Source organism: Phocoena phocoena, chromosome 14 (genome assembly GCF_963924675.1).
Source record: "Phocoena phocoena chromosome 14, mPhoPho1.1, whole genome shotgun sequence".
In the NCBI taxonomy this organism is placed as follows: Eukaryota; Metazoa; Chordata; class Mammalia; order Artiodactyla; family Phocoenidae; genus Phocoena; species Phocoena phocoena.
In genome coordinates this window covers 44,990,741-45,016,048 of record NC_089232.1, presented here as the reverse complement: position 1 = coordinate 45,016,048, position 25,308 = coordinate 44,990,741, and the positions used below count along the sequence as shown (strand labels likewise).

Genomic DNA, 25,308 nt, shown 5'->3' with positions numbered 1-25,308 from the left:
AGAAGAATGCCCCTGTTAAATTCAGGTCTAGTTGCACAAATACTAAAAGTGAATTAATAGTAACAGGTAATAGTAATACCATGTGATAAAGTACTGAATGAATGGCCCCCAAGCCCTAGAGTTCAGAAGGGGAAACGGGCCTTCTGGGTGGGGCGTCAAGGAGGGACCACGTGTCAGCCGTGAGGAAGAGTGAAGAGAGCGCTTGGGGAGGAGTGGCAGGAGGGAACAGGTGTAGGGAAAGCATCCTGGCTGAATTGGAGTTTGTTTTTGGAAGGAGTGATGATGGTCAGTCACTTTTAGTGTTTTCTGTCACACGCATAATGTGTTTAGTTCTCACAGTCTAATCAAGGGGACAACGTACGCTTTATAGGAGAAACAGGCAGTGAGTGACCAGGGCCTCGCCCAAGACCAGTATCACTACTGAGGAATATAACTTGGACTGCAGCCTACTCTCCTGTCTGTTGGTCCCCTCCTTTCTCATTGAGCCCTGCTAAAGGAGAAGATTCTCCTTGGGGGTGGGTCCCAACCAGGAAGGAGATGGGCAGGAATTAATGGAACAAAGTACGTTGTTTCCTGTTTAATTTTAATTGGGCAAGAATCGTTTATACTATTCTTAAAGCTCAAAGTGTGATGTGTAGGGAGGTGTTTGGGGACATAATGTGAAATGAGTTTGGCTGTTGTATCAGAGGAGATTTTGGAGTTCCTATCCCCAAATCCCAAATTCCTATCCCATCCTACCCTCTGTATTAAGTAGAGGTGTGTGTGTGTGTGTGTGTGTGTGTGTGTGTGTGTGTGTGTGTGTAGCAAACACTGATTTTTGATTAAAAGGCAAAAATATAAGCAAGTATCCATTGCTCTGATATACTGAGACCAGTAGTGTCTTTTCTCTATTTCTTCTTCACCTAAACGAGAGATCAGGAGGCACTTTAGAATTCACCTTGCATGCTAGTGAGTCTTTCACCCCGCAACACATAGGTTGTATTTCATAGCTGGAAGGGACTTTAGTGGCCACTAAGTTAGATCCCTTTATTTCATAGGTCCTGTAGGCCATCAAGGCCATCCAGCTGGCATGTGGCAGTCGGCCTCTCCCAATTCCCAGGATTGGTGTTCTGTCTACCCTGCAACCCTTGGAGAGCTGTTGTTCCAGGTGGCTTCAGGGTGGCTTTGGATACCCATGAAGAAAATCAGAAGGAGTGGGGCTTACCAGAGTAGAAGAGTGGCCCAGCTCCCCAGGGTCCCCCCAAAATACCCTGCCAGGAATCCTCCCTTATGTCTTCCTCTTCTATTCAAGGAGGCTAAAAATGGCTCCAGGAAACATTTGCTTTTTCTTTTCCATCTCTAGACTCTGACAAAAAGCCTGCCATCGTGAGTACTCCACAGTTCTGCAAATGCTGATGCCCCACAGCGTGTAATCTATCCAGACTCCAGGCTGAGTGACAGTCAGGGCAGAGCCATGGGGGGGTGGGGGTGGGGGCAGCATCCAGCTCCCTCCTTCCTTTCTAAGGGCCTTGGGCCCACTTGGCGAATTTGCCCAGGACCACACCGCTTCTCAGGGGCAGGGCTTGGGCTAGCTGCTCTAATAAGCAATCAGGATTATATTGTCAGTTTCTGGAGGCTGGTTAGTTAGCCCTGTAATTCCCACTCCTCTTTTGGAGTTGGAAAGAAGATGGGTCTGGAGTAAGGCCCAGATGGGTTAGAGCTGTGGCTGATAAAGATTTGGGACTAGAAGGGACCTTGGGAAGGGGAAACAGGAAAAGCACCTGCAAAACACAGGCCCTGGTGCGGAAGAGCAGGGACACTTGTTAGATTGATTTGAAGGAGGATCTGTAAAAATTGGCATCTCCTCAGAGGAGCCCATGCCTGCAGAGCCCCCCTTGCTTGAGTTGCACACGAGTCTGGTATTGATCTTTGCCTCCTAAGTGGCATCTCAAACTGCCCCATCAGAAAGGACCCAGAGGACAGAAATGCGCACGTTACCGTGGGAACGGACCTGTGTCGCACTAGGAACTTGACAATAATTCATGGAGAAGAGACAGGGAAGGTTCCTTTTCTTGGCAGAGCGAGCCACTCTTGGGGCGTGGCTTGTGTTTATCCCTGAGCGATGCACCCCTCCCCCAGTTGCACTGTGTTCAGTTCTCTCCATTGTTATCTCTTCTTCCTCTTGAGAAGATGGAAGTTGAGTAAAATAAAAATAGCTCTTTTAAAAAAAAGGGAAAACTGTCTGCCAGATGGGAACCCAGCCTCGTAATTTCCTTTCACGTAGACGTGTGTGTACTGCCCTCGGTTCCCGGTGTAGCAGGAAGAGGACGCGCTCTGGAATCCCGGCTCACCGCACACCAGCCAGCCGTGCGCCATCACCTCACCCCTCTAAACCGGCATGTTCTCATCTGCAAAATGACAAGAATAATAATAATTATTGCTGTGCAGTGTTAGTGTGAGGATTAAATGTAAACCACCTAACAGGTTAAGATAGTGGCACAGGAAATGGCAGCTAAGAATTTTTAGATCTTGGGAGTTTTGCCGTTTATATGACCCCGTGTGTTTCAGTGTATATAGTTCTGTGCAATCATTAACCCTTCTAAAATAAATTCTCTGTAGTGATTGCCCCCTAAACTTGCCGAGGTACCGTGCGTTAAAACACTTCGGAAGCCCTCTCTGAAGCGGATACAACATGAGTTCCAGGAGTTGGTATTCTTGAGTTTTAGTCTTGATTCTTACTCCCCCTCCTTGTGCTGCCCGTACATCATCTAATCACGCCACGTCTGGTTTATTCTTTTGGCTTACAAAGGGGTTAATATGCCACCGAAGATGAGTGAGCTTCAATTGAGATGAAATGTGGGAAAGTGTTTGAAAAACAGAGAGAGAGAGGTATAGTGAGGCAGTGAAGCAACTTTCACTGCACAACATTTAGCCTAGTTTGAATTACTAGCTGCACAGCATAACAGTAATATTTAAAATCTCTCTGTAAATCATGCTTTCCAGCCTTGTTTCCTAGTAAGCTCTGAGTCATAGAGGTCTTACTGTGTATAGAGGCCTTAAGTGTTGAGGTTTGGGTGTTTTCACATCCTCTCCGCTCTCTCGTCCGATCTCCCCTCCCTCCAGGCACCAGCCAGTCATAAGTTTTCTCTACCACCTTTTCCTTTTATTTCTGTCCAGAGTTTAATTTGGGGTGTCAGGATTAGAAGAGTAATATCATTACCATTATTTGGGGGCACATTCCCTTCTGGTATTAAATTTGCCTGTCAGCTGACGTATACCAACTTCTCTGCCTCTCAGTGGGAGAGTTCTATCTAGACCCTGAACATTTCCTGTTGTCTAACAGAGAGGTGTGTTATTTCTAAACAGTATGAAGCCCAAGTGGCATGGAGAGGCGGAGCCCCCTCTTTTAAGTAGAATCGTTGGGAGGAAAATCCTTGAGGCACCCCTGTTGGTAGACACACTTTGTGGGTTTGAGAACACCATAATCATTAGTTCACCATTTCATTTATGTAGCGGCCCTTTGAGATAATTATTCATATTATCCCCATGTTATGGATAAACAGACATTTGAGAAGTAAGGCACTGATTTGCTAGAAAGTGGGGAAATTGTAACTTAAATGTGGGCATTTTAACATTAACGTCATCTTCTACACTGAATTGCCCAACAAAAGTATATACAGAGGTCCAGTTTGTTCACGTTTTATGTTTTCAAAGATATAAAGGCCAGGAGCAGTAGGAAAATTAAAAATAAAAAGAAACTTTAGGGGGAGAAGAGCAGAGTATCATCCCCCCAAATCTTGGTTTGATTTTCGGGAGAATTGCAAAAAAAACCCAAGTGGGGTGAGGGGGGTCTCCTGAAAGTTTGCCATTTCCTCTGACTTTTGGAAATTGGTGAGGTTTGTTTTTTAACCATTTGAGAAGTCTGATCATTTACCCAGAGATGTTTCTCTGCCGTTTTTATTTTAGTTCCTTCCTTTGTGTTCCCATGCACTAGTGTTTCTGATGGCTGGTGCTGGAGGGGACTTACGTCGTGTCCAGGTCTGGGGTGAACCATCCTCAGATCCCACCTGGCGTGGCCAGTCAGCATCAGCACGGCGCCCCTGCCACGTGGCGTTGGGCTTTTCCAGCCTGCAGGACAGCGTTTGGACCCCTCTCACAGCCCTCCCCCTCCCACGCCCTTGCACCCCATACTCACGTGGAAACGAACACACAGTCAGCTGGGATTTTGTAACGAGAGAACAGAGGCTTGAGCGGTGTCTCACGTGCGTTTGAAGTTGAGTCTTTCAAGATAAAGTCTACGAGGACCAACTGTAGAGTTACGCCTGCTGCAACCTGGGAAGGTCCTGGCAGCCCCCAGCCTATTCCTTGTTCTCCTGTTGCTCAGGCCTTTCTGTCCGATGACAGAACTAAACAATTTAGTAAAGAGTTTGATGTCCTTTATTCAAGGGGACACAGTCCGTGGACAGAGGCGTGCAGTGCCTCACAAGTGGTGGAGCATGCTTCCCTAGGGATTGGGGGTGAGAGATTAGAAAAGGGGCAGCGCGGGAACAGGGCGTGACTGGCTAGGAGGTTGGAGGTTTCCTTAGGAGGCGAGCGGGTCCTGTTTTCTGGGGCGCGGTGAGCTGGAGGACTGTGATGGGTGTGTGTTGGGGCTCCTTGACAGCTGTTTCCCTCAAGGGCAGTCTGACTTAGGTTTGTGACGTGGGCCGAGCCACTGGGGTGGCCTCTCTTTTGTGGGTCCTGGTACTTGAATTAACTTCACCAATTCTAAATTCCATCTACACTGTTCCTCTCGCACTCAGTTAGGACATAACCTTTTCTGGCCTCGCAGATACCTGCTGCCATTAGGAGAACGCTTCCATCCCTGTTGCTCTGCGGTCCTGGGCGTATGGTGCCTGACACACACTGTTTGGTCACAGGCTCGCTGGTCAGGGCACAGGCATTAAAGAGACGAGAGGAAGAAGCCTCTGTAGGGCAATGAGAAGTGTCAGGAGCCCCTGCCCCAGAATTCACATGCTTCCTTAGAGGCAGTTAATCCCCACCCCTCGACTCTGAACAGAGTTTCAGCAGGAGCCACCTGGACACAAGAAGAAGGAACCGCTGTGGGTGGTCACTTTGTCAACCTCAAGAAATGACCGCCGACCCAGAGAAAATGAGAACCGAAAGCTGGCCCGCGAGAACCAGGTGCCGAGTCTGGGGACTTCTCCCCCGAGGGCTCTGGGCACACCCGCCTCCATCAGGACCAACTCCCCTGTTAGGAGGGGGCCCATGGGAGGAGGGTGCTGGGCGCGCCTTGGAAGAAGGGAGCTCCAGTGTCGGCCTCAGACTGTATCTACACAGTCGCTCACGGAATCTTCAATGGAGTCCACCGCTTTCTCTTTTAAATATCTGGCCTTTTTCTTACCTCGCCATATTGCTTGATTTTGATGTAATGTTATCACTTGACCTAACATGAATAACAAATCCTAGCATTTCTGACATACCTGAAATGTATTAGTTGTGACGTTTCTGAGAGACGATGCCTTTTTGCAGGGTGGGGGGTTGGGGGAGGTTGGGGGAGGTTGTAAGTAAACTCTTACAGTGCAGACTTCCCTCGATGCCCGAAGAGGGATTGGTTCCAGGACTTGCGCGGGTACGGAGGGCCGACTGGAGCGTGAAAAGCTTGACTTTTAGAGACATTTCTTTCTCCATTGCTATTATTTGAAAAAATCTGCCACTTGTGGTAAGGCCTCTGGCCGTAATCTTATTTCCTCGGGGTCAAGGCACATTCTTGTATGCTTGCCAGTCCTTTCTTGTAGAAGAGAAAGTCAAGAAAAAAAATAACGTAATCTGAGAATGGGTACTTAAAGTGGTCACTTGTTAGCCAAGTTATCTTCTCTTTAAATGTTTTCCATCTAGCACTTAACTGAGGATCTCAGCTACAGAGGGTAAAGTGGGAAGCAGGCAAGACCTTACCATAGGACTGGCTGCCGCCCACACCTGCGTGTGCTCAGGTTGCCACGCACCTGGCTGCCTCTCCTCTGTGAGGCCGGCTCATAGCACACACCGCTGCCCAGTCCATCTGTGGGCGTTCAGGTCACTCCATGTAGGCCTTGGGCTCTGAACCGGACCAGAGGCCACCGAGAATACAGCAGGAGTATAAAGCATGATCCCTGCTCTCAAGCCAGTAGTCAAGTTGGAAGTAATAAGAACAACACATACGAAATAACAGCAAAAATATAAGATATGTGATTAGTTCCTGAACTCTGTGGTCCAGACAGAGACCACAGATGTATAGGTTTGGGGGGGAAGGGGAGACCTGTGAGAACTGGAATGGTTGGAAATGACTCCTGGAAGGAAAGATGTGCCTTAAACTGAACCTTGAAAGGTGGGTGGGTTACAGTGAGTTGGCTGAGGAGGTAGGATGGCAGCCAGGCCAGGTTCATCTTCTGGCCAGGGGGATGTGGGCAACCTGGTGGCAGCTTTGTAGAGTAATGAGATCAGCCTGAGGTGCACCCTCAGCTAGAAGGGGGAGTAACGGGCGATAGCGAGGAGGGTGGGAAGGATGGAGGCGGGTGATAGAGGCATGAGCTTGTTCTTGACACAGGAGATGATAGAGACCCGTTGAAAATTTCGAGAGTGTGTGTGTGTATCTTTACCTATTGCTTTGTTTATTTAAAATGCTCACCTTGAAAACGCCTTTTTTTGATTTAGATATAACTGATTAAAAGGAATAGACATTTGAGGTAGTCAAATTAGACTACTCTCGTATTTTTCTTACTTTATCCTTTCTTTCCAATAAGTCACACCCTTTTACTCAACCCCCCTCCATCATCCTCACAAAACCAGCACTTGAAAATTCTGCGGATTTGGTGGAGTGTCCCCCCTTTTTCATTTTGAGCCAACCTTGGGAAACAACCCGAACCAGCAGGTGGCAAGCCTGTTCTTACGTTTAAAGCAGCTAGAAAATCCTCAGAGGGGTTTCGCTGTGCACCTGCAAAAATGACATGGGTGGCGGTAGCAGCTCTGAAATTCTTTATGAAAATTGGGTTCCTTTTTCTCCAAGCTTCCAGCTTCTGTGCTCCTTTGTAAATTGTGTCACTTCCGTGATTAAACAAAAACCTCTGAAGAGTGATCGGTTACCATCCCTTAAGTAAACTTTTCTAAGGCTGTTAGGTAAACTCTGCCCTTGGACTGAATGAGCACGTTTTTTTTAACGTTTTGGTGTGGGTCGGAAAGCGCTGCATGAATGGGCACGTGTGCACTTTCTGGGCTGTAGTTCTGAGCTGGTTTCTGCCCTCTTGGATGATCTGTTTCTACCTTCTGCTCATCTGTTTTAGCCTAAACCCACCAAGGGACGAATGCGCATCCACTGTCTGGAGAACGTGGACAAGGCCCTTCAGTTCCTGAAGGAGCAGAGAGTCCATCTTGAGAACATGGGGTCCCACGACATCGTGGATGGGAACCACCGGCTGACCCTTGGCCTTATCTGGACCATCATCCTGCGCTTCCAGGTAAGGGACTTGGCCCGGCGATTTGGCCTCCCTCCTGGGTGTGAGCATCCCTGTGAAACTGGCCTCCCCATTCCAGAGGGACCAGGAAGACCAGGTTGAAATGTCTTCTCAGAGTCAGGTGTGCAGAGCGGCAGGTCAACGTTTGGCTGCCCTGTAGGCACGTGGCAGCTAACCATATCCTCCTTCAGTTCTGCCAGCCCCTGAAAATCTTGACTCTCCTGGCAAATAAGAGGGTTTCCTGGGCTGCGTCTCGGCCCACCACTTCACCGACACCTACTGTAAACATCTGGTGTCTGCTGCTCAGCTCTCAGGAGCAGAGGTGTAAGGATGCGGTCGATGCTAGGTTCCTACCACTGGGCTGTTTGAACTTCGCCAGGTTGTGGCATGCATCATAGAATATCTTTAGGCGAAGCTGCTTAGGATCATGACACATGTGTGGGCTCTGTTTTCACCTTCTCCTTCTCCTTCGGATGTGAGGAAGCAGTTTTCAGGGGGGATGTGCAAAAAAGCCTTATGCGTGTTTGACCTGGTGACGATTTTATGGGTTTGTTATACCCGAGCGAAAGGTTCTAAGTATAGAAATACTCTAAGCCAGAAGGTCCTCTCAAGGTCATTTTGTCCAGTTCTTTCACTTTATGAGGGAAGGGAGGAGCCTTGCCAGGGATCACACAGCCAGTCAGGGCTGCTGCGCGTGCTTCCGACCCCTTGGAAGAGAGCGCAGCCTTTCTTGTCTGTGAAGCACCTCTGGCCTGATTCCTGGTTCTTTCTCCAGGCTGTTGCTTCGTGCTCCTGCTTTTCAGTTAAAATCTGAAATTCAGGAAACACTTCTTACCATAGCGTCCGGTTACTCTGCAAACAAAAGTCCGAACAGTCCTGTCTCCACCGTGGCTGTGTTCTCTGTATCTTCCCTTCCTGTTAAGCCCCTTTGATGAAGTTTGATTGATTTTTTTTTTTCCCTAGGTAAATAAAAATCTCACCAACAAAGGGCCATGTCAGAAATCAAATTATAGCTCTCTTTGTATTCTTACTAAAATGCTGAAATCAACCTCTAACCAATCGTTTTCCTTCTGCTCCCCTCGGGATCGGGCAGCTCTAGTTTAGTGGTCTGGGTGGGTATGTGGGAGGAGGGAGGGGGTAGGGGACCAAACCAGAGCTGTACAGAGACACTCCCTGCATGGGGGGTTCCTAAGCCTGGACCTGCCTTGGGAAAGCCGCTTACTCGTTCAGTTTCTCTGAACCCAGCTCCAGTGCTTCTAATTAAATAGGTCTGAGGCTGGGAACCACTGTGAAGGTGAGTGACATCGTTAGTGGAGATTTAATTGCAACAATCAGTGACTTTATTTTGCAAACAGAACTCTTCTGCAGGTTTCTGTCATTTAGTTCCTGAATTATTTGAAAACAGAGTGAATACCATTGCGTTCACTAACTATTGCTCTGGGCCTTAGGCCAACAGGACTCTCCTGGAGCATCGCCTCAGTTCTGTAGAGTAAAAAGTCCTATTTCTCTTGCCTTTGGCCTGTAGTAATCAGAGCGTGGAAGGGCATCCTGACAGTGGCCTCTCTTGACAGCGGGTCTTGTGCCCATGACGGGGAGCTGGCACACACAGCCCTTTCCAGGATTCTCGGCATGAATTGGGTTGCATCATTGACTAATTAGCTTCCTGCCAGCTTGCCTTTTTCTGTGCTTGAACCTGTAAATGCTGATACGTAGTTTCTCCCTTTCCTTTGAGGCTGATGTCACTGCATGGCCTGCAGTGTTGGTGTCTGACATGACCCCGCCTCCCACAGCAGTTTTATCAAATCATCCCCCGCTCCACAAACACATATTGATTCTGCACCAGCCAAGGCCCAGCTCACATTCTGCGTCCTCTGTGAAGCATCCCATGTATCTACAAAGATCTCTCTCCCCACCGCCCCCCAGCTCCTGAATGTGCAACCTTGTCTTACATTTCGTGTGTGTGTGTGTGTCCAGAGTCCCCAAGACGTGGCCTGCCCTGATATGTGTAGCAGGTGTGCATTAAATACCAATGATGACAGGTTTTATGCCGCTTTCCCTTAAAAGAGAGTAAAAGATGGTGTGAGAAACTGGAATGAAAGTCGTCGAGTTTGCCTGGTCCACATAGGGAGCTGTCTTCATTTCAGAAGGGTAGATATTGTTTCTGAAAGAACAAGTCTGGAAACAGATTCCCTTCACACTGAGGCATAGGAAAGCTGATGGGGGTTAATGTGTAAAATTCCACCTGCCTTTCCTGGTGAGTCTGTGTCTTACTCCTTGAGCGAAGGTTATTCTTACACACTCTTTGGAGTTTATGCAAGCTCAGACTTCACTTACAACAGTTAAAAATGGAGAATTTTTTTTAGAAGTGTAATTATTTCAATTTCTAGGTGTTTTTCCTAGTTGAAAGTTTCTAACTTTTTAATCTTACATGTATGTGTTTTATCCTCCTCCTACCACTTTCTCTTAAAAAGAATTCTGGGACGTGTTTCTAGATTAAATGGAAAGACCTTTGACAGGGGCCAGCACAGGGAAGCTTGGAATGGTTAGAGCTGAAAGAGAGGCCAACACCCTTTCCCCTGACTCCATCCCACATTTTATCATCATAATCAAGGAACTAAAGGCAAAGGGGTATTTAGAGCATTTGTTTAAAATCATGTAACTGGTAGGCAGCCCGTGATCCAAAGAGCTGACATGTATGGATCCTTACTAAGAGCCCAGCCCTTCGTACTTTGCATTTGTTCAAGTGTACAGCACGAGATAGCCACCCCTCAGAGGGGAAGCCGAGGAACTCGCCCAAGGACACGCGATAGGTGGGGGAGCCTGGATTCGGACCCAGAGAGTCTGACTTTGGTGCCAGTAGACCGGGCTCTGTGTCCTGTTGAGAATCAGCGGCCTGAGTAGCTGATGAATACAGGCTCTCTTAGTCCATTCAGGCTGCTAAAACAAAGTACCACAGATTGGGTGGCTTCCATACAGTAGAAATTTATTGCTTACGGTTCTGGAGGCTGTAAGTCTGAGATCAGGGTGCTAGCATGGTCAGGTGAGGGCCCTCTTCCGGGTTGCATACTTCTCATTGAGTCCTCACATGGTAGAAGGCGCTAGGGATCTCTCTGGAGCCTCTTTTATAAGGCACAAATCCCATTTATGAGGGCTCTACCCTCATAACCTAAGCATCTCCCAGAGGCCCTACCTCTTAACACCATCACCTGTGGGGCTTAGGATTTCAGCATGAGAATTGGTGCGGGTGTGGGAGACAAGCATTCAGACCATGGAAGCACAGCATTTAAGGGCACTCTTTCTCTGAGAGTTTGGGTCCGTTTTCAGGAAATGGTGCACGCGCTGTCCTCATCAACGAAGGACTCACTCACCCTGGGGTAAAAAAATCTTTGGTTGTGAGAAAACAAACGGCATTTTTCTAGAGTCTGCTGAGGTTCAAGGCGTACCGTATGAACCACCGTTCTAGCTTGTAGTTGGAGAGGACGGGCTATGTTGGGGGTAGAAATGACCCCTAATCGGTTCTTGGAAGTCAGGCAGGTAACTAGTCTTCACTTCAGTCTTATCTTTGTGCAAAGTAGAGAACCTAGTTCTGGTTGGTGTTTCTAAGAAGTGAACCCTGGCTTCAGAAAGCAGTTCTCACTGACCCTTGGAGTAGGCAGTCTGCAGGGCTAGGTGTTGGTCTAAAGTTTACTCTTTATGTATATGCAGACCTGTTCTTCTGTGGCTCTCATTAGGAAGCTAACGCATCTATTGGTCTAATATTCCTCTGTAAATCTTAGATCCAGGATATCAGCGTGGAAACTGAAGACAACAAAGAGAAGAAATCTGCCAAGGATGCCTTGCTGTTGTGGTGCCAGATGAAGACAGCTGGGTGAGCACAGGCTCAGGGGGTTAGGGGCTGCTTCTCCCAGGACTGCGTTCTACCAGAGTCATCACTTACAAGGTGTTGACGAGTATCTTTTCCACCACTTCACTGAGACGTCTTGTTGACTCGCAAGCAGTTGATGCACTGACGATTCAGCTAGCTCTCGGAACAGGAGCTGATTTCTATCCTGGACCTGTCATTTGCACAGTCAGTTTCCCTCTGTTTATGAAGGAAGTTCCAGAGAGAAGTTAATCTTGAATTTGAAAACCCTGAAACCATGTTTAAGAATCTCATCCATGATACTTGTAAAAAGTTGTGGGTTTTCTCCTCTCTTGAATTTCTGTTGCTTTGGGAAGCTCTGTGCAGTAAACTTAAGGGTGGGTGGTCTTTGTACATGATCTCAGTTTCCCTCTCTTTTATTCTTTCCTTGAAATTTCAGTCAAGATATTTTTTAGAGAATTGCATCTTGCTTATTGCTCACTGAAACTGTCGGAGCTCCTAGGTACTGAGAATTGGTTTTGTACCAGCTTAATTTTGCACCAAGTCAGGACTACTTGGAGGACAGCTGTAACTGTAATGGACGTGATCAGTCAGTGGTAACTATGGAAACCATGAAGAGTGTAAGGCTTAGTAAGGGGATCAAGTTAGGAATGAACTTTTAATCAACCACAGGTAGAAAGTTATTAATAATCAATGTGGTGTAGAGTAGCTGATTGACTGCGGGTAAGTTTCAAACATAGGGAAGTGTTTCAGGGAGGTACTAGATTTACAAAGCTTCATCCAGTTCAGAGGGATAAGGAAGAAGGAGAGCTGAGTGTTTGAACAGGTAATCCCAGCTACTTCCTCGCCTGGAGTGCCGTGTGAACTCGGGTCTTGGTGTCTGCAGGGTTCTGATAGCTGTGCTGGGGGCGTGGAAAGCCAGTGAAGCAAGGAGGCCTCAGAGGCATCTAGTTGTGGTCACTTTTTTTCTCAGTAAGCCTGGTGTTTTCAGTCGAGGACGCAGATCACAGATCGAATTACCAAGAAAGAAAAGCCATGTGGGCATGTGTTTTATTCTTATTTTCCAACAAGGAGAAGTTGAGGCGGATCTTAGCTTCGATTTGATTGTCCTTATTGATATTCACTGCCCGACATTTTCACAGTGCCTACAGACTTTTTTTTTTTTAAACACTGTGTTTAGCAAAAGCACAGACCTTCGTTTTGATGATTGTGTCGCTCTTGTCTTGTGCCTCGTGTTTGTTAGGTATCCCAACGTCAACATTCACAATTTCACCACTAGCTGGAGGGACGGCATGGCCTTCAATGCACTGATACACAAACACCGGTGAGTCCTTAGAGGTCATGCTAACAATTTGGGGGTGGAATGTTGACATCCTCGTGTAGCAGATCTGGGTGACTTTCAGTCCTCATGTCCGTTGCCCTCGCTGTTGCATCACGGTGGAAATTCCTGCCTTCCCCGTGAGGAAGGTGAGAGAGAATGTGTAAATTCTCCCAAACCAGAGAAACAACTTAACCCATTTTCTTCATAAACTTTGAGGTTGTTTATTAAAAAATCGGGTTTCATTGTTTGATGATTAACTAATATTGTAGGCTTTTACACTGCTAAGTGGACACTTTTGGAGTAGTCCCACTGGTCACACGGTGTGTTTTCAAGGCACGGTTTCAAGCCCCTGTGATAAATCTTTGTTCCACTGTTGTTCTACACAGGCCTGACCTGATAGATTTTGACAAGCTAAAGAAATCCAATGCACACTACAATCTGCAGAATGCATTTAACCTTGCAGAGCAGCACCTCGGCCTCACTAAACTGTTGGACCCCGAAGGTAAGGACTCCAGGGGTCAAAGGTGGGACCTTCGGCATCTCTAGCACTGAGGAGTAAATATAAAATCTGCTTTGTGTCAGTTTGTTTAATTTGTACGGTGTGCTTTGGGAATTATCTAAGGAAGAGGAGTTTAATTTTGGTGTGGCAGTTACTTGAGGATTTGTGTAAAGGATTACGTCTGAAAAGGCCTTGAGAGATGAGTATGATTTAAACACGTGCCAGAGGAGAGAGCGTGGCAGGCAGAGGGATCTGTGTGAGCAAAGGAACTGCGAGAAAGAGGAAGGTGTGACTGGGGACTAACAGTTTATTGGGAGTGGTGTTAGCGTGTTGTTGGGAAACATACAACTGGAAAGGTGGGTGGGGGCCCAACAGGTTACAGTCTTTAGAGGTTATTCAGCAGGCACTGGGGCGTCATTGAAGCCTCTTAGCCTCTGTGCTCAAGGAAACGAACCTGCCTTAGGCTCTCCATACATGCCTGTTGACTGACGTTCATCCCACGGTGGCAAGAGCGTGGTCTGGCCTGGGTAGAGATAGGGGCAGGGGCCTCCTTAGGAGACTGTGTGGTGTTTGTTCCTGAGCACGAAGAGCTTCAGTGAGGAAGGTGCACCCGGAACGTGTGGGTGGCAGAAGGAGTAGCACGCGCAGTCCCTCCTCGTGGCTGGCTGCTTGGCGGCCCAGTCTCTGCACGGAACCAACCTCTCTGCTCTGCGGATCCCTGCAGCAGGACCCTGCAGACTGACTGCAGGTGACGTGGAGCAGACCTGTGTGGGACAGTCCCATAGGTTGTAAATCCCTTGCTTACCAGAATCCTAACTGTAGGCTTCATCTTAGCATGAGCTATCACAGGAACGTTTTCTGATGTCGAGAAGCATTGAAGACGTAAGAGGATTTGTTTGTAGGGCTGGAGCTTTTTAGACCCTCTCAGCTGCTAGCAGATAGTAGAGAGAAAAGACTGTATGTGAGTGAAAGTTTAAAGTTCTTATAAATATAGAACAGGAAGTTGGACTCCCCAAGGGCAGATCGAGGTCAGGAGGCTACCAGGCAGGCGTCTTGCTATTTTCCAGTGCATCAGAGGCACTGATAGTTTCACTACAGGAAGCCGAGATAAAGTTATCTTTGTGCCAGCCCATTCAACGATTTCTCAATATAAACACGAAACTAAAATTCCTTGGACTGTGATAAATCTTTGTGCTTAACCCCTGCCTTACTCTGGAAAGGCATCCTCCCTGAGCCCCCGAGCTCTTTGTGCTTAGATAAAGAATCTTTTTTTTTTTTAACCACTATGACAAAAAGAAATTTAATAAGTTGCTCATTAGTTAATCTTTCTAATCACCACCCACTACTTAAAGGGGATGGATGTTCCCCAGATCATTTGAAGACAAGGAGCTAAAAGAAGCAGTCGATGTCACTTATTCTGTGGGTTTGATCTTGATGATTAGCTGTCCTTAGCTGCTGTTAGTTGTCCGGTGCCCCAGAGAGCATCAGTTACAATAAAATTGTGAGCAAGTTAGAAAAGGTTTTGCTTGCTCGCTCCTTCCCAGTTATGTCGACATTTTACGTTTATTAAATTACATACAGGGATGGCATTTTTTCCTGGCCTTCCTGCAATTCTGTATCCACGGGGCCCACTTTGATGGGGCCAAACACACACAGGAGTTGGCCACAGGGGCCCTGGGGTGGGAACAGTAGCTGTGGCCCCCTCTGCCATCAGCTGCCTCAGTGACTCTGGGCAGGGAGCTTTCCCGCCCTGTGCCCTGGTAGTCAAGTCTTTCAAACAAGAGAAACAACCTGCCTCACACCGGGCTGCCAGGAAGGATAGAAGTGAAGGCGCGCGTGCGGAGGCACATTGAGAAAAGAGCCCCATACGTCAACAAAGAGCCATCTGTGTGCTCTCTCCTCCGTCTATCCCGAGTTGAGTACTTCCCTCGACATTGCCGTACCCTGAAGACTGACCAGCTTCATTCATTTGCTCCCTCCCTCGATAAATATTTATTGACCACCCACCCTGTATGTAGACAGCGCGTTAGGAGGTGGGGAGGCACGGTGGCACAGGGCTTCCCAAGGCTGGGTTCCTGCCTCGGAAACTCAGTCTTGTAAGACTAATGAAATGTGCATAAGTAATCATAGGACCTGGCAGAAAGCAAACGATAAACAAAGCCCTTTAGGGAACAGAGGAGACAGTCATTCCAGCTGTAGGGATCGGAAATGGCTGTGTTGGAGTGGTGGCTTCTGAGCTGGACCTGAAGGGTAAGAAGAAGGTGATGTGCTGGGGAAGGCCCTTTCAGACAAAGGGAGGCTGTAACCGGAAAGAATATTGGGGATTGAGGGGTGGTAAATAGTCCAGTTTGGTTTAGATCTATAGTGCCTTAGAAGAACCAGTAGGCTATAGAACGAGAAATGTCTAGAATGGCACTTGGCACTTAGAGGAAGTGTGATAAATATTCGATGGATAGATGGAAGGGAGGGAGGGAGGGAAAGAAAGTTAGGGCAAATTGTAGAGGTCTTTGGGGTCTATACTTTATTTTTCAGACTGCAGGGCACTTCTGAGTAATTTGGGCTTGGGAGGAAGCTGTGCTTCACAGCTGTGCTTCTGGAAGATCAGCTAGGCAAGGTGTGTAAAGTGAATCGAGTAGCAGGGAGACCCAGTGAGGAAGCCATTGCTTCAGGTCTGGTTATGTGACCGTGAGAGCTGGACCCGAGAGTGACAATAAGGATTCCATAAATAGAATCATCAGGTCTCAGACCCGGTGACTAACCGGATATATGGGTGACAAGGAGATAAAGATGTCCATGGACTTAGTGGCTGGGAAAGATTCTGGTGCCACTGGCAGAAATAAGGACCACAGAGAAACACAGACCAGCTTAGGGGTCGGGGAGGCAGGGAGGTGGATGTGGTGTGTCTGGGTGGTAGCCACGTCAGTGAGATATCTGACTCAATTCTTACTATGTTCTTCATTTCTGCTTAGTAGTTTTGTATATATTTTGTCATCTCGGCGGCCTGGGGTCCTCTAGAGAAAGGATCATGTCTATTAAGACTTTTATGTCCTTCTGTCATACAGAGTGAAGTAAGTCCGAAAGAGAAAAACAGATACCGTATGCTAACACATATATATGGAATCTAAAAAAAAAAAGTGGTTCTGATGAACCTAGGGGCAGGACAGGAATAAAGACGCAGATGTAGAGAATGGACTTGAGGACGTGGGGAGGGGAAGGGTAAGCTGGGATGAAGTGAGAGAGTGGCATGGACATATACACACTACCAAATGTAGAATAGCTAGCTGGTGGGAAGCAGCCACGTAGCACAGGGAGATCAGCTCGGTGCTTTGTGTCCACCTAGAGGGGTGGGATAGGGAGGGTGGGAGGGAGACGCAAGAGGGAGGAGATATGGGGATATATGTATAGGTATAGCTGATTCACTTTGTTATACAGCAGCAACTAACACACCATTGTAAAGCAATTATACTTCAATAAAGATGTTAAAAGAAAAAAAGACTTTTATGTTCTTATTGCAGTAGAAGGCACTTATGAATGTTCATATAATAAAAGAGCCAGGGAGGTGATTTCATCCCTGTTAGTTAACTTTATAATTAACACATCAATGGCAGAACTCTCAAGCCCAAAAAATGAAGATACGGGCCTGTGCAGTGCTGAGCAGCTGTTCCAGGTTGTTCCTGCTGCCTGGTTGGCGGTGCCGTGAGCAGAGTACTGAACAGAATCTTCTCTGGGTTGCAGATATCAGTGTGGACCACCCCGATGAGAAGTCCATTATCACTTATGTGGTGACTTATTACCACTACTTCTCAAAGATGAAGGCCTTGGCTGTTGAAGGAAAACGAATTGGAAAGGTGAGCTCACACCACTTTTGTAAGTTGTGAGACATAATTAAGGTTCACATCTTGATGTGCCGCCACCATGCACTCAGACGTTTAGCTACTGGGAGTTCGTGGCAGGTTCTCCACACGGCAGGGAAGTGGGCAGCAGCCTCTCGATCCCAGAGAGTAACAGGAGGCAGGAGTGGTGGGTGGCTAACATACTCAGGAAGGGATTTCAGGGGGATCTCAGACCCGGAAACACCCCTCCCCTCAACCTTGCCAGGAAATTGGGTATTGAAAATCTGATTGAGTTGCCTGATGTCATGGACGTGGAAGTCCTACTTACCACGCTTGGAAAGGCCTCATCAGTGTCACGCTTTTTAAACTTTTTTGTTTGGCTGACGTTCCCCTGCCATATGTTTCAGAACACCGCAGATCAGATGACATTGTCTTCTCAGTGCAATGGAATAGAAAATCCGTGGGCGTTCATGGGACAGGACCAAGCAAAATAGAGCCCTTTTTGTTCCTCTAGGAATTTCGGAGCTGAGGCATCAGGAGTCATACAGGCAGGATCTGAAACCCTTGCCTGGGGGTTGGGAGGTTACAGAACCAATTACAGTTGAGTTAAGCTGTCATTGCTCACAAACGATAGCCACGGTCTGAGTGCTTATTAGCACATGGTTCTTGGAGTTTTAAAAACTCTTGTGCCAAAGTCTCATAGAACCGTTTTCAGAGCCAGCGCTGAAGTGTGTGCGGGCTCCCATAGGGCTGCAGTCATGTCTCCCTTACGCAGGGATACGATCTTGTTTTTCCATTTTTCTGACTCTTGTTTACAGGTGCTCGACAATGCTATTGAAACAGAAAAAATGATTGAAAAGTATGAATCCCTTGCCTCTGACCTTCTGGAGTGGATTGAACAAACCATCATTATTTTGAACAACCGCAAATTTGCCAACTCGCTGGTTGGGGTTCAACAACAGCTTCAGGCCTTCAACACCTACCGCACTGTGGAGAAGCCGCCCAAGTAAGATGCAGAGTGTAATGCCTTGCCCTTCTTATCGGGAGAGAGGTGATTGCAGCCGCAGACCCCTGTTTTCTGACTTGCATGGTCTCATCTCTCAATGAATGCCTCTCGCCAGCGGCCTGTCCTGCTCCTTTTAATCTGAGCCTGTATTGCCGAGATGTATTCCAAATTATACTCTCTGTGAGCCCTTTCTAGCAGAAATGTGCCACTGGTATGTGTGATACGTGAGAATCCCAAGAAACGGTGCAGGTCCCCAGTTCCTTATCCAAAGCTCTTGCGCCTCATGTATTTCAGAATTCCATCGTTTCTGGATTTTAGAGAAGTAACAGGGTACATGCCAGGTGGCTCTGAGGCAGTTAACTCATATCAAGCCTCCTCACATATCTGTAGCAAAACATGTAATTATTCACACTGTGTGAATTAAAAAAAACAGTAGTTTCATATCCGTTCAGATCAGGTTTTGCTGCCCCCAGAAGTCTGATTTTTCACGTATTTTAAAGATACGTAGTTATCCAGTAAAGATTGTGGCCCTTATCTCTTGCTTATTATGACAAGAGTCATCCCTCCTTTTTCTGAAAACTCCACTCAGTTGTGAATTCCTGGCTGAGGTCTCCACAACCCATTGACAGTGACCCTAGGTGGTCGTTTGAAATGATCCTTGTTGAATGCCTTCAGCTGTGCTCTCCAGATGAAGCAAGTTCATCATCCGCGGCTTGGGGTCTAAATCTTGTTTGAGTTGATTAACAAAAGAGTAGCATTCTGTGCCCCTGACTGTAAATCTCAGCAACAACCGCAAACCACAAGAAAAACCCCACAGTTTGGCACATACTGAGGTCTTCAGTACCCCAAAACTAACCCACTGCTGTTTCTCTGACACACACGCGTTTCACATAAAAGTCAGACCGGAGATAAATGCCTGTTAAAATTGTGAGGCTGCACGAAGTGTGTTTATTTTATTTTATTTTATTTTTTTTCTCTAGAAGTAGATGCATTTTTCCTTTTGAAAGAACAGAATATAGTATAATGTTTATGGCTGGTTTTCTCTGCTTAGATTTACTGAGAAGGGGAACTTGGAAGTCCTGCTTTTCACTATTCAGAGCAAGATGAGGGCCAATAACCAGAAGGTCTACATGCCCCGGGAGGGGAAGCTCATCTCTGACATTAACAAGGTAAAACCGATCCATCTGGCCTCCTTCATGGTCCCTGCCCTCCTGTGTGGGCGCCAGCCTCCTGTAGGTTTTCAGGTTCTATCAGTGGGTCTTGATTGCTAAGAGATCCTGGCCTGCTGAGTTGATAAGGGGCAGTCATTGCTCACATAGTGTTGAGGGTCAAGGGAGTGCTTGTGGTGGTTTGGGGGCAGGTGGCTGTGTGTGTGTGTGTTTTAGATTTTATCAAACCAGGTTCAGCCTGTTTACCTTGTCACTCAGATACATAATAAGTTTACCTGTCATTTGTCCCAGGCAGTTGGCTCAAACATCTTTAAATTGCAGAAGGGAGAATTCAAAACCTTATTTCCTGTATCTGGAATCCCTAGAGGTTAGGGCTTAGGATTTTGACTCCTTCCGTCAAGAAGCTGTCAAAAAATTTGTTTCCATGCCTGTTACATCTGCAATTACAGAATTTCATGGTGGGCATTATTTCCAAGCAGACATCTGAAAAATCTAGAACTGTGGTCAGTTGTACACATTTAGATTCTTTTAAGTGGAATTTTTTTTTAATGTGAAGTAAGATGTATTTCATAGGAATGAATTTATTAATTGGTGAGTATTTTGGAAAAAAATACTCCGATATGTGAATTAAAAATAAGTGACTTCAGGGCTTCCCTGGTGGCGCAGTGGTTGAGAGTCCACCTGCTGATGCAGGGGACACGGGTTCGTGCCCCAATCCGGGAGGATCCCACATGCCGCGGAGCGGCTGGGCCCGTGAGCCATGGCCGCTGAGCCTGTGCGCCTGGAGCCTGTGCTCCGCAACGGGAGAGGCCACAATAGTGAGAGGCCCGTGTACCGCAAAAAAAAAAAAAAAAAGTTACTTCAGAGTGGGGTGAATGAGAGATTCATAATAGGATTTCTTAGAAGATGTCATTGATCTTTTTTACATCAGAGCAGTTGAAGATACTTTGCTTCCTCTCAATTACAGTTAAGGGCTTTGTAACTTAGTTACATTGCTCCATATCTACACTCTTTTGTTTCCCAGATGGGACATAGGATCTTTAGATTTAAATAGGGGAGAGTGTTCCCATGGGGCTCAACTGAGAGAAAATGATTTTTTTCCCAAGGCTTAAGAGTCAGTGAGGTTGGGAATGGGATTTCCCTTTTAAGTTCTCACGTCTTTTTGAGAAGCACTGGCTGTTAACTGCAGCCTAGGATTGTTCCTTGAACGTAGCAGGAAACTGTTCTCTTTCATTTCTGTAGGCCTGGGAAAGACTGGAAAAAGCGGAACATGAGCGAGAACTGGCCCTGCGGAACGAGCTCATAAGACAGGAGAAACTGGAACAGCTCGCCCGCAGATTTGACCGCAAGGCAGCTATGAGGGAGACCTGGCTGAGCGAGAACCAGCGTCTGGTGTCCCAGGTACTGCTCTAGAACAGTGTTCAAGAAAACTGCTCCCAGGGTCCGCTAAAACCTAGACCACACTCAGGGGCCCTAGGACAGCTGTTTGTCAACATCCAGTAGCCTGAAGCAGCTGTCAAGTCATCTCACCCAGTTCCCATGAAGAGGATGTTTATAATTTCTAATATATTTTCTCTTCTATTTACCTAACTTTTTATAGATCTGGAAGTAGCTCACACAAAGTTTGTTTAGAGCCAGTGAGTGTGTGTGAACCGTTCATATTTAAAAATTTCTCTCTTTCTCCCAGTCTTTGGCCTTCAAGGCAGCTAGACTGGCCATGAAATAAGTTAAGTGGCTTCTTTTCTACTTGGCTTAACCAAAGCCATCTCCTGCTCCAGTCTCGTAAGTCGGGTGCTACCTATGTGCTGCACCCCTCTGTAAAGTGAGAAGTTGCTGGTTTGCTGTGGGGACAGCATTTGAGCCCAAGCACAGTTCTAAGGGCCCTCAGGAAGGCGGAGACCAGCGGGGGTCGGGCCTCGGGAGTCGGCGTTTGGCTTTGGGACCCCCCGCTCAAAGATTAAGGGGTGTGCCCAGGAATCCACCTCCGTTTCCTGTTTCTTTGTTCCAAATTGGATGGCTTTTGAATTTTGTGCTTCTTTTCTTTTCGTTCCCTTTTCTCTTAGGACAACTTTGGATTTGACCTTCCCGCAGTCGAGGCTGCCACGAAAAAGCACGAGGCCATTGAGACGGACATTGCCGCGTACGAGGAGCGCGTGCAGGCCGTGGTGGCCGTGGCCAGGGAGCTGGAAGCAGAGAACTACCACGACATCAAGCGCATCGCGGCGAGGAAGGACAACGTCATCCGGCTCTGGGAGTACCTGCTGGAGCTGCTCAGGGCCCGGCGGCAGCGCCTCGAGATGAACCTGGGGCTGCAGAAGATATTCCAGGAAATGCTCTACATTATGGACTGGATGGATGAAATGAAGGTAAAACGTGCCTGCATGGAGGCCCGAGCCCATCCAGTCAGGCCTCTCTCGTCTGGGACCCGCCCACTAACCCCCCAACACACAGCCATGCCCCTGGTCTGATTCGCCCACTTATAGCCAGGGAAGAGCCATGTCACCCGCGGGAAGGTTGTTAGCTCACAAGTTAAATGAGACGTGAAGTGAGAAGAAGTTGTGACAAAGGTCAGTGCCATAGCTGGAGGACTGCTGCTGTGACTCAGGTCTAATTAGGTATATCCCATGGTAGGGGGTCAATCAAATTGTGGTCTTCTGTGGTTTTAACTTTTTAGAGTTGGGGCTACCTTTCTGTCTCGGTGGTCTATGTGTGAGTGGCTCTGCTTTGGGGAGAGGCCAGGCGGGTGGTACGGAAGAGTAGTAGGCAGTGTGAACAGAGCGCATCCCGGGAACCAGGCAGCCAGCGTTCAGATGGTGAGCGCCGGAGCTTCCCGATCTCCTTGAGCCTCCTTCCTTCACCTGTAAGCGGAGCGCTTACTTACCATCTGCCTCATCTACCTCATCCGGTTATGGCGAGAATTAAGTGCAAGATATGTGTGTGTATCACAGGACGGCGCGCGGGTTGGAGAGGGCTGCCAGTGCCGATTTGTGCCTCCCCTTCCTTTACTGACAGCTCTGGGCATGGTGTTCCCAGCTTCCCCCCAACCCAGGAAGAGACCTGCCGTTGTGCCGTAGTCCTGTGCCTGTCCGTGTCCTCTGATGACAGCTCATCTGTGTCAAGCAGTTCTCCAGCTGGCAGGCCTTTAGCCACATAGCTAGGACAGAACGGGGCCGATTTCAGGCCGTACCGTGAAGCCTCCTTTATCTCAGCATGCTGTGTTCCCCACCTTGACCTCATGCGAGGGATTTCCTTCCTGGGATGTAAGCCCTTGTCTTTTGCTTACCCCTTGAGCTGTTCCTGGCAGGGGGAGCAAGGTCACTTCATACCATGAGTTTCCCCTCTTATTGTCCCAGGTTTATGATGTTCTCACGTATGGTCTGTCTTGAGCTCTTAAAATAGAAATGTTCATAAAATCTAGCAGAGATGTGCTTTTCATTTTAGAATTCGTCATGCACTTTATAATTCCGATTGGGCCAGAGACCTTCCTCATAAGTAAGAATGAAGTAGAAATTCCATCTGGAGAGGATGTGTGATGAGAGCCCCAAATTGGGCTGATGGAAAAAATGAAAGAAAACATTAGTGGGTCCAAACTTAAACCAGAGATGTTGCTCGGGACCTCCTAAGCATGACAGTCACCTGACCCTGTTCTTATTTGGTTAGAGATGTAGTTTGTAAGCTTTTCAACTAGGTGTTTCTCCCGTGGATTGTGTAAGTATTGCAGAGGTGTACCAATGAGCTCGCAGGTGAGGAGAGCATCCAATTAAGGGGTCAGCAACTTCTAGGAGACTTCTTTAAACTTTGACATGAAACAGCTCTGTTACCTTTGTCTTATCTTCTTCAATGGTTGTTATTGCAGGCACTTCCTTCTTGGAGGCTCAGTTTATATTTCATACTGGTTTCTCCTCTCTCCCTTTTTTTTTTTTTTTTTTTCCTTTTTTCTGTTCTTTACTTTTTAGTATAGGTTTGACTTCTTATTCCAAGGTAGATGGTCATTAGTTTATAACGCCTCTCCTGCTACAGTCTTTTGGGTTTGTTTTGCTCTGGTTTGCATGCCATCATCTTCCCCTAAAGGTATGGGGAGGATGGCCGGCTGGAGGGAGGGTGCAGCTTGGTTGGTGGCTCCCATCCCATCCAAAGATTATGAGACGCTGACATCAAGGTTGTATTCATGGATGTCTGTTTTGTTGCCTCTTGCGCACAGGTGCTATTATTGTCTCAAGACTATGGCAAACACTTGCTCGGCGTGGAAGACCTGTTACAGAAGCACGCCCTGGTTGAAGCGGACATTGGCATCCAGGCAGAGCGGGTGAGAGGTGTCAATGCCTCCGCCCAGAAGTTTGCAACAGACGGGGAAGGTAAAGACAGACCATTCCAGACGTTACCCCCTCGTCACCAGAAGTCCATCTCCAGAGACGTAGATGGGTTATGTGTGGCAGTGGGACCTTTAAAGTTACTTTGCTATTGTGGGTTCCCAGTGGGCCGTGTCGTGGGTATAATGAGATGCAGTAGGGTGGCCTTCCATTACTTTTTAACTCTGTCTTGCCATTCTGAAATGGACCTGTCTTTTCCTTCCGTACTTGAGCGCTGCTTGGTTTTTAGTGGCTTGATGTTGGCCACTGAAATCTGCCAGACCACACTCTGCACACCGATAGCCTGGTGTGTCTCTCAGACACCTCATGGCTTTCACACCTGGCTGTGCATATCTTTGTTTAAAGGATGTTTGGAAGGATTTGGTTTTGTTCTGTTTTAGAAACAATTAAATGCAGCTGCCTTCTTTCTTACAATTTACCTGCTATTTTTCGTTCCTAAGTGATCAAAAAAAATAATGCTTGGGGCAAAAAAAAAAAAAAAAAGCAGTTATCCTTGCCTCTCCCTCCTCATCCAGTCAAGGTCCTAGAAGGTGCTCCATTGCCCCATAACGGGGCCCTGCACTTAGCGTAAACTGGTGATCTAGGAGGGAGAACGGGGGTCTAGCCGACTGCCTGCAAACGCGCAGGAGCCTGTGCTGCCACTCTCACACCCACGTGCCCACCTTGGCGTTAAACAGGTTACAAGCCCTGCGACCCCCAGGTGATCCGAGACCGCGTGGCCCACATGGAGTTCTGTTATCAAGAGCTTTGCCAGCTGGCGGCCGAGCGCCGGGCCCGCCTGGAAGAGTCCCGTCGCCTCTGGAAGTTCTTCTGGGAGATGGCCGAGGAGGAAGGCTGGATCCGGGAGAAGGAGAAGATCCTGTCCTCCGACGACTATGGCAAGGACCTCACCAGCGTCGTGCGGCTGCTCAGCAAGCACCGGGCGTTCGAGGACGAGATGAGCGGCCGCAGCGGCCACTTCGAGCAGGCCATCAAGGAGGGCGAAGACATGATCGCCGAGGAGCACTTCGGGTCGGAGAAGATCCGGGAGCGGATCGCCTACATTCGTGAGCAGTGGGCCCACCTGGAGCAGCTCTCGGCCATCCGCAAGAAGCGCCTGGAGGAGGCGTCGCTGCTGCATCAGTTCCAGGCGGACGCCGACGACATCGACGCCTGGATGCTGGACATCCTCAAGATCGTCTCCAGCAACGACGTGGGCCACGACGAGTACTCCACCCAGTCCCTGGTCAAGAAGCACAAGGACGTGGCAGAGGAGATCGCCAACTACCGGCCCACCATCGACTCACTGCACGAGCAGGCCGGCGCCCTCCCCCAGGAGCATGCCGAGTCCCCCGACGTGCAGGGCCGACTGGCGGGCATCGAGGAGCGCTACAAGGAGGTGGCCGAGCTGACGCGGCTGCGGAAGCAGGCGCTGCAGGACACCCTGGCCCTGTACAAGATGTTCAGCGAGGCCGGCGCCTGCGAGCTCTGGATCGACGAGAAGGAGCAGTGGCTCGACAACATGCAGATCCCAGAGAAGCTGGAGGACCTGGAGGTCATCCAGCACAGGTGAGCGGGTGCCGCGGGGACACTGGCCCTCCCGCCCCTCGCCGCCGAGGTGACCGAGCAGGTGACCTCCCTGTTGAATTGCCTTTGCAGATTCGAGAGCCTAGAGCCAGAAATGAACAACCAGGCTTCCCGGGTGGCGGTGGTGAACCAGATCGCTCGGCAGCTGATGCACAGCGGCCACCCGAGTGAGAAGGAGATCAAGGCCCAGCAGGACAAGCTCAACACGAGGTA

General features: G+C 48.1%; 1 protein-coding gene across 2 annotated transcripts in view; it reads left to right on the top strand.

Moving 5' to 3' along the window:
* The window catches only part of SPTBN1 (spectrin beta, non-erythrocytic 1), a 196,109-nt gene that overhangs the window by 132,455 nt on the left and 38,346 nt on the right, over window positions 1–25,308 (top strand). For both annotated transcript variants that reach the window (XM_065890892.1, XM_065890893.1), the window contains 12 exons: window positions 7,299–7,472; window positions 11,246–11,337; window positions 12,575–12,655; window positions 13,039–13,154; window positions 16,887–16,999; window positions 17,803–17,990; window positions 19,042–19,159; window positions 20,402–20,560; window positions 21,223–21,525; window positions 23,361–23,514; window positions 24,207–25,077; window positions 25,168–25,305. In XM_065890892.1, coding sequence (XP_065746964.1) covers window positions 7,299–7,472; window positions 11,246–11,337; window positions 12,575–12,655; window positions 13,039–13,154; window positions 16,887–16,999; window positions 17,803–17,990; window positions 19,042–19,159; window positions 20,402–20,560; window positions 21,223–21,525; window positions 23,361–23,514; window positions 24,207–25,077; window positions 25,168–25,305 — 2,507 coding nt within the window. The remainder of the gene's footprint in view (window positions 1–7,298; window positions 7,473–11,245; window positions 11,338–12,574; window positions 12,656–13,038; window positions 13,155–16,886; window positions 17,000–17,802; window positions 17,991–19,041; window positions 19,160–20,401; window positions 20,561–21,222; window positions 21,526–23,360; window positions 23,515–24,206; window positions 25,078–25,167; window positions 25,306–25,308) is intronic.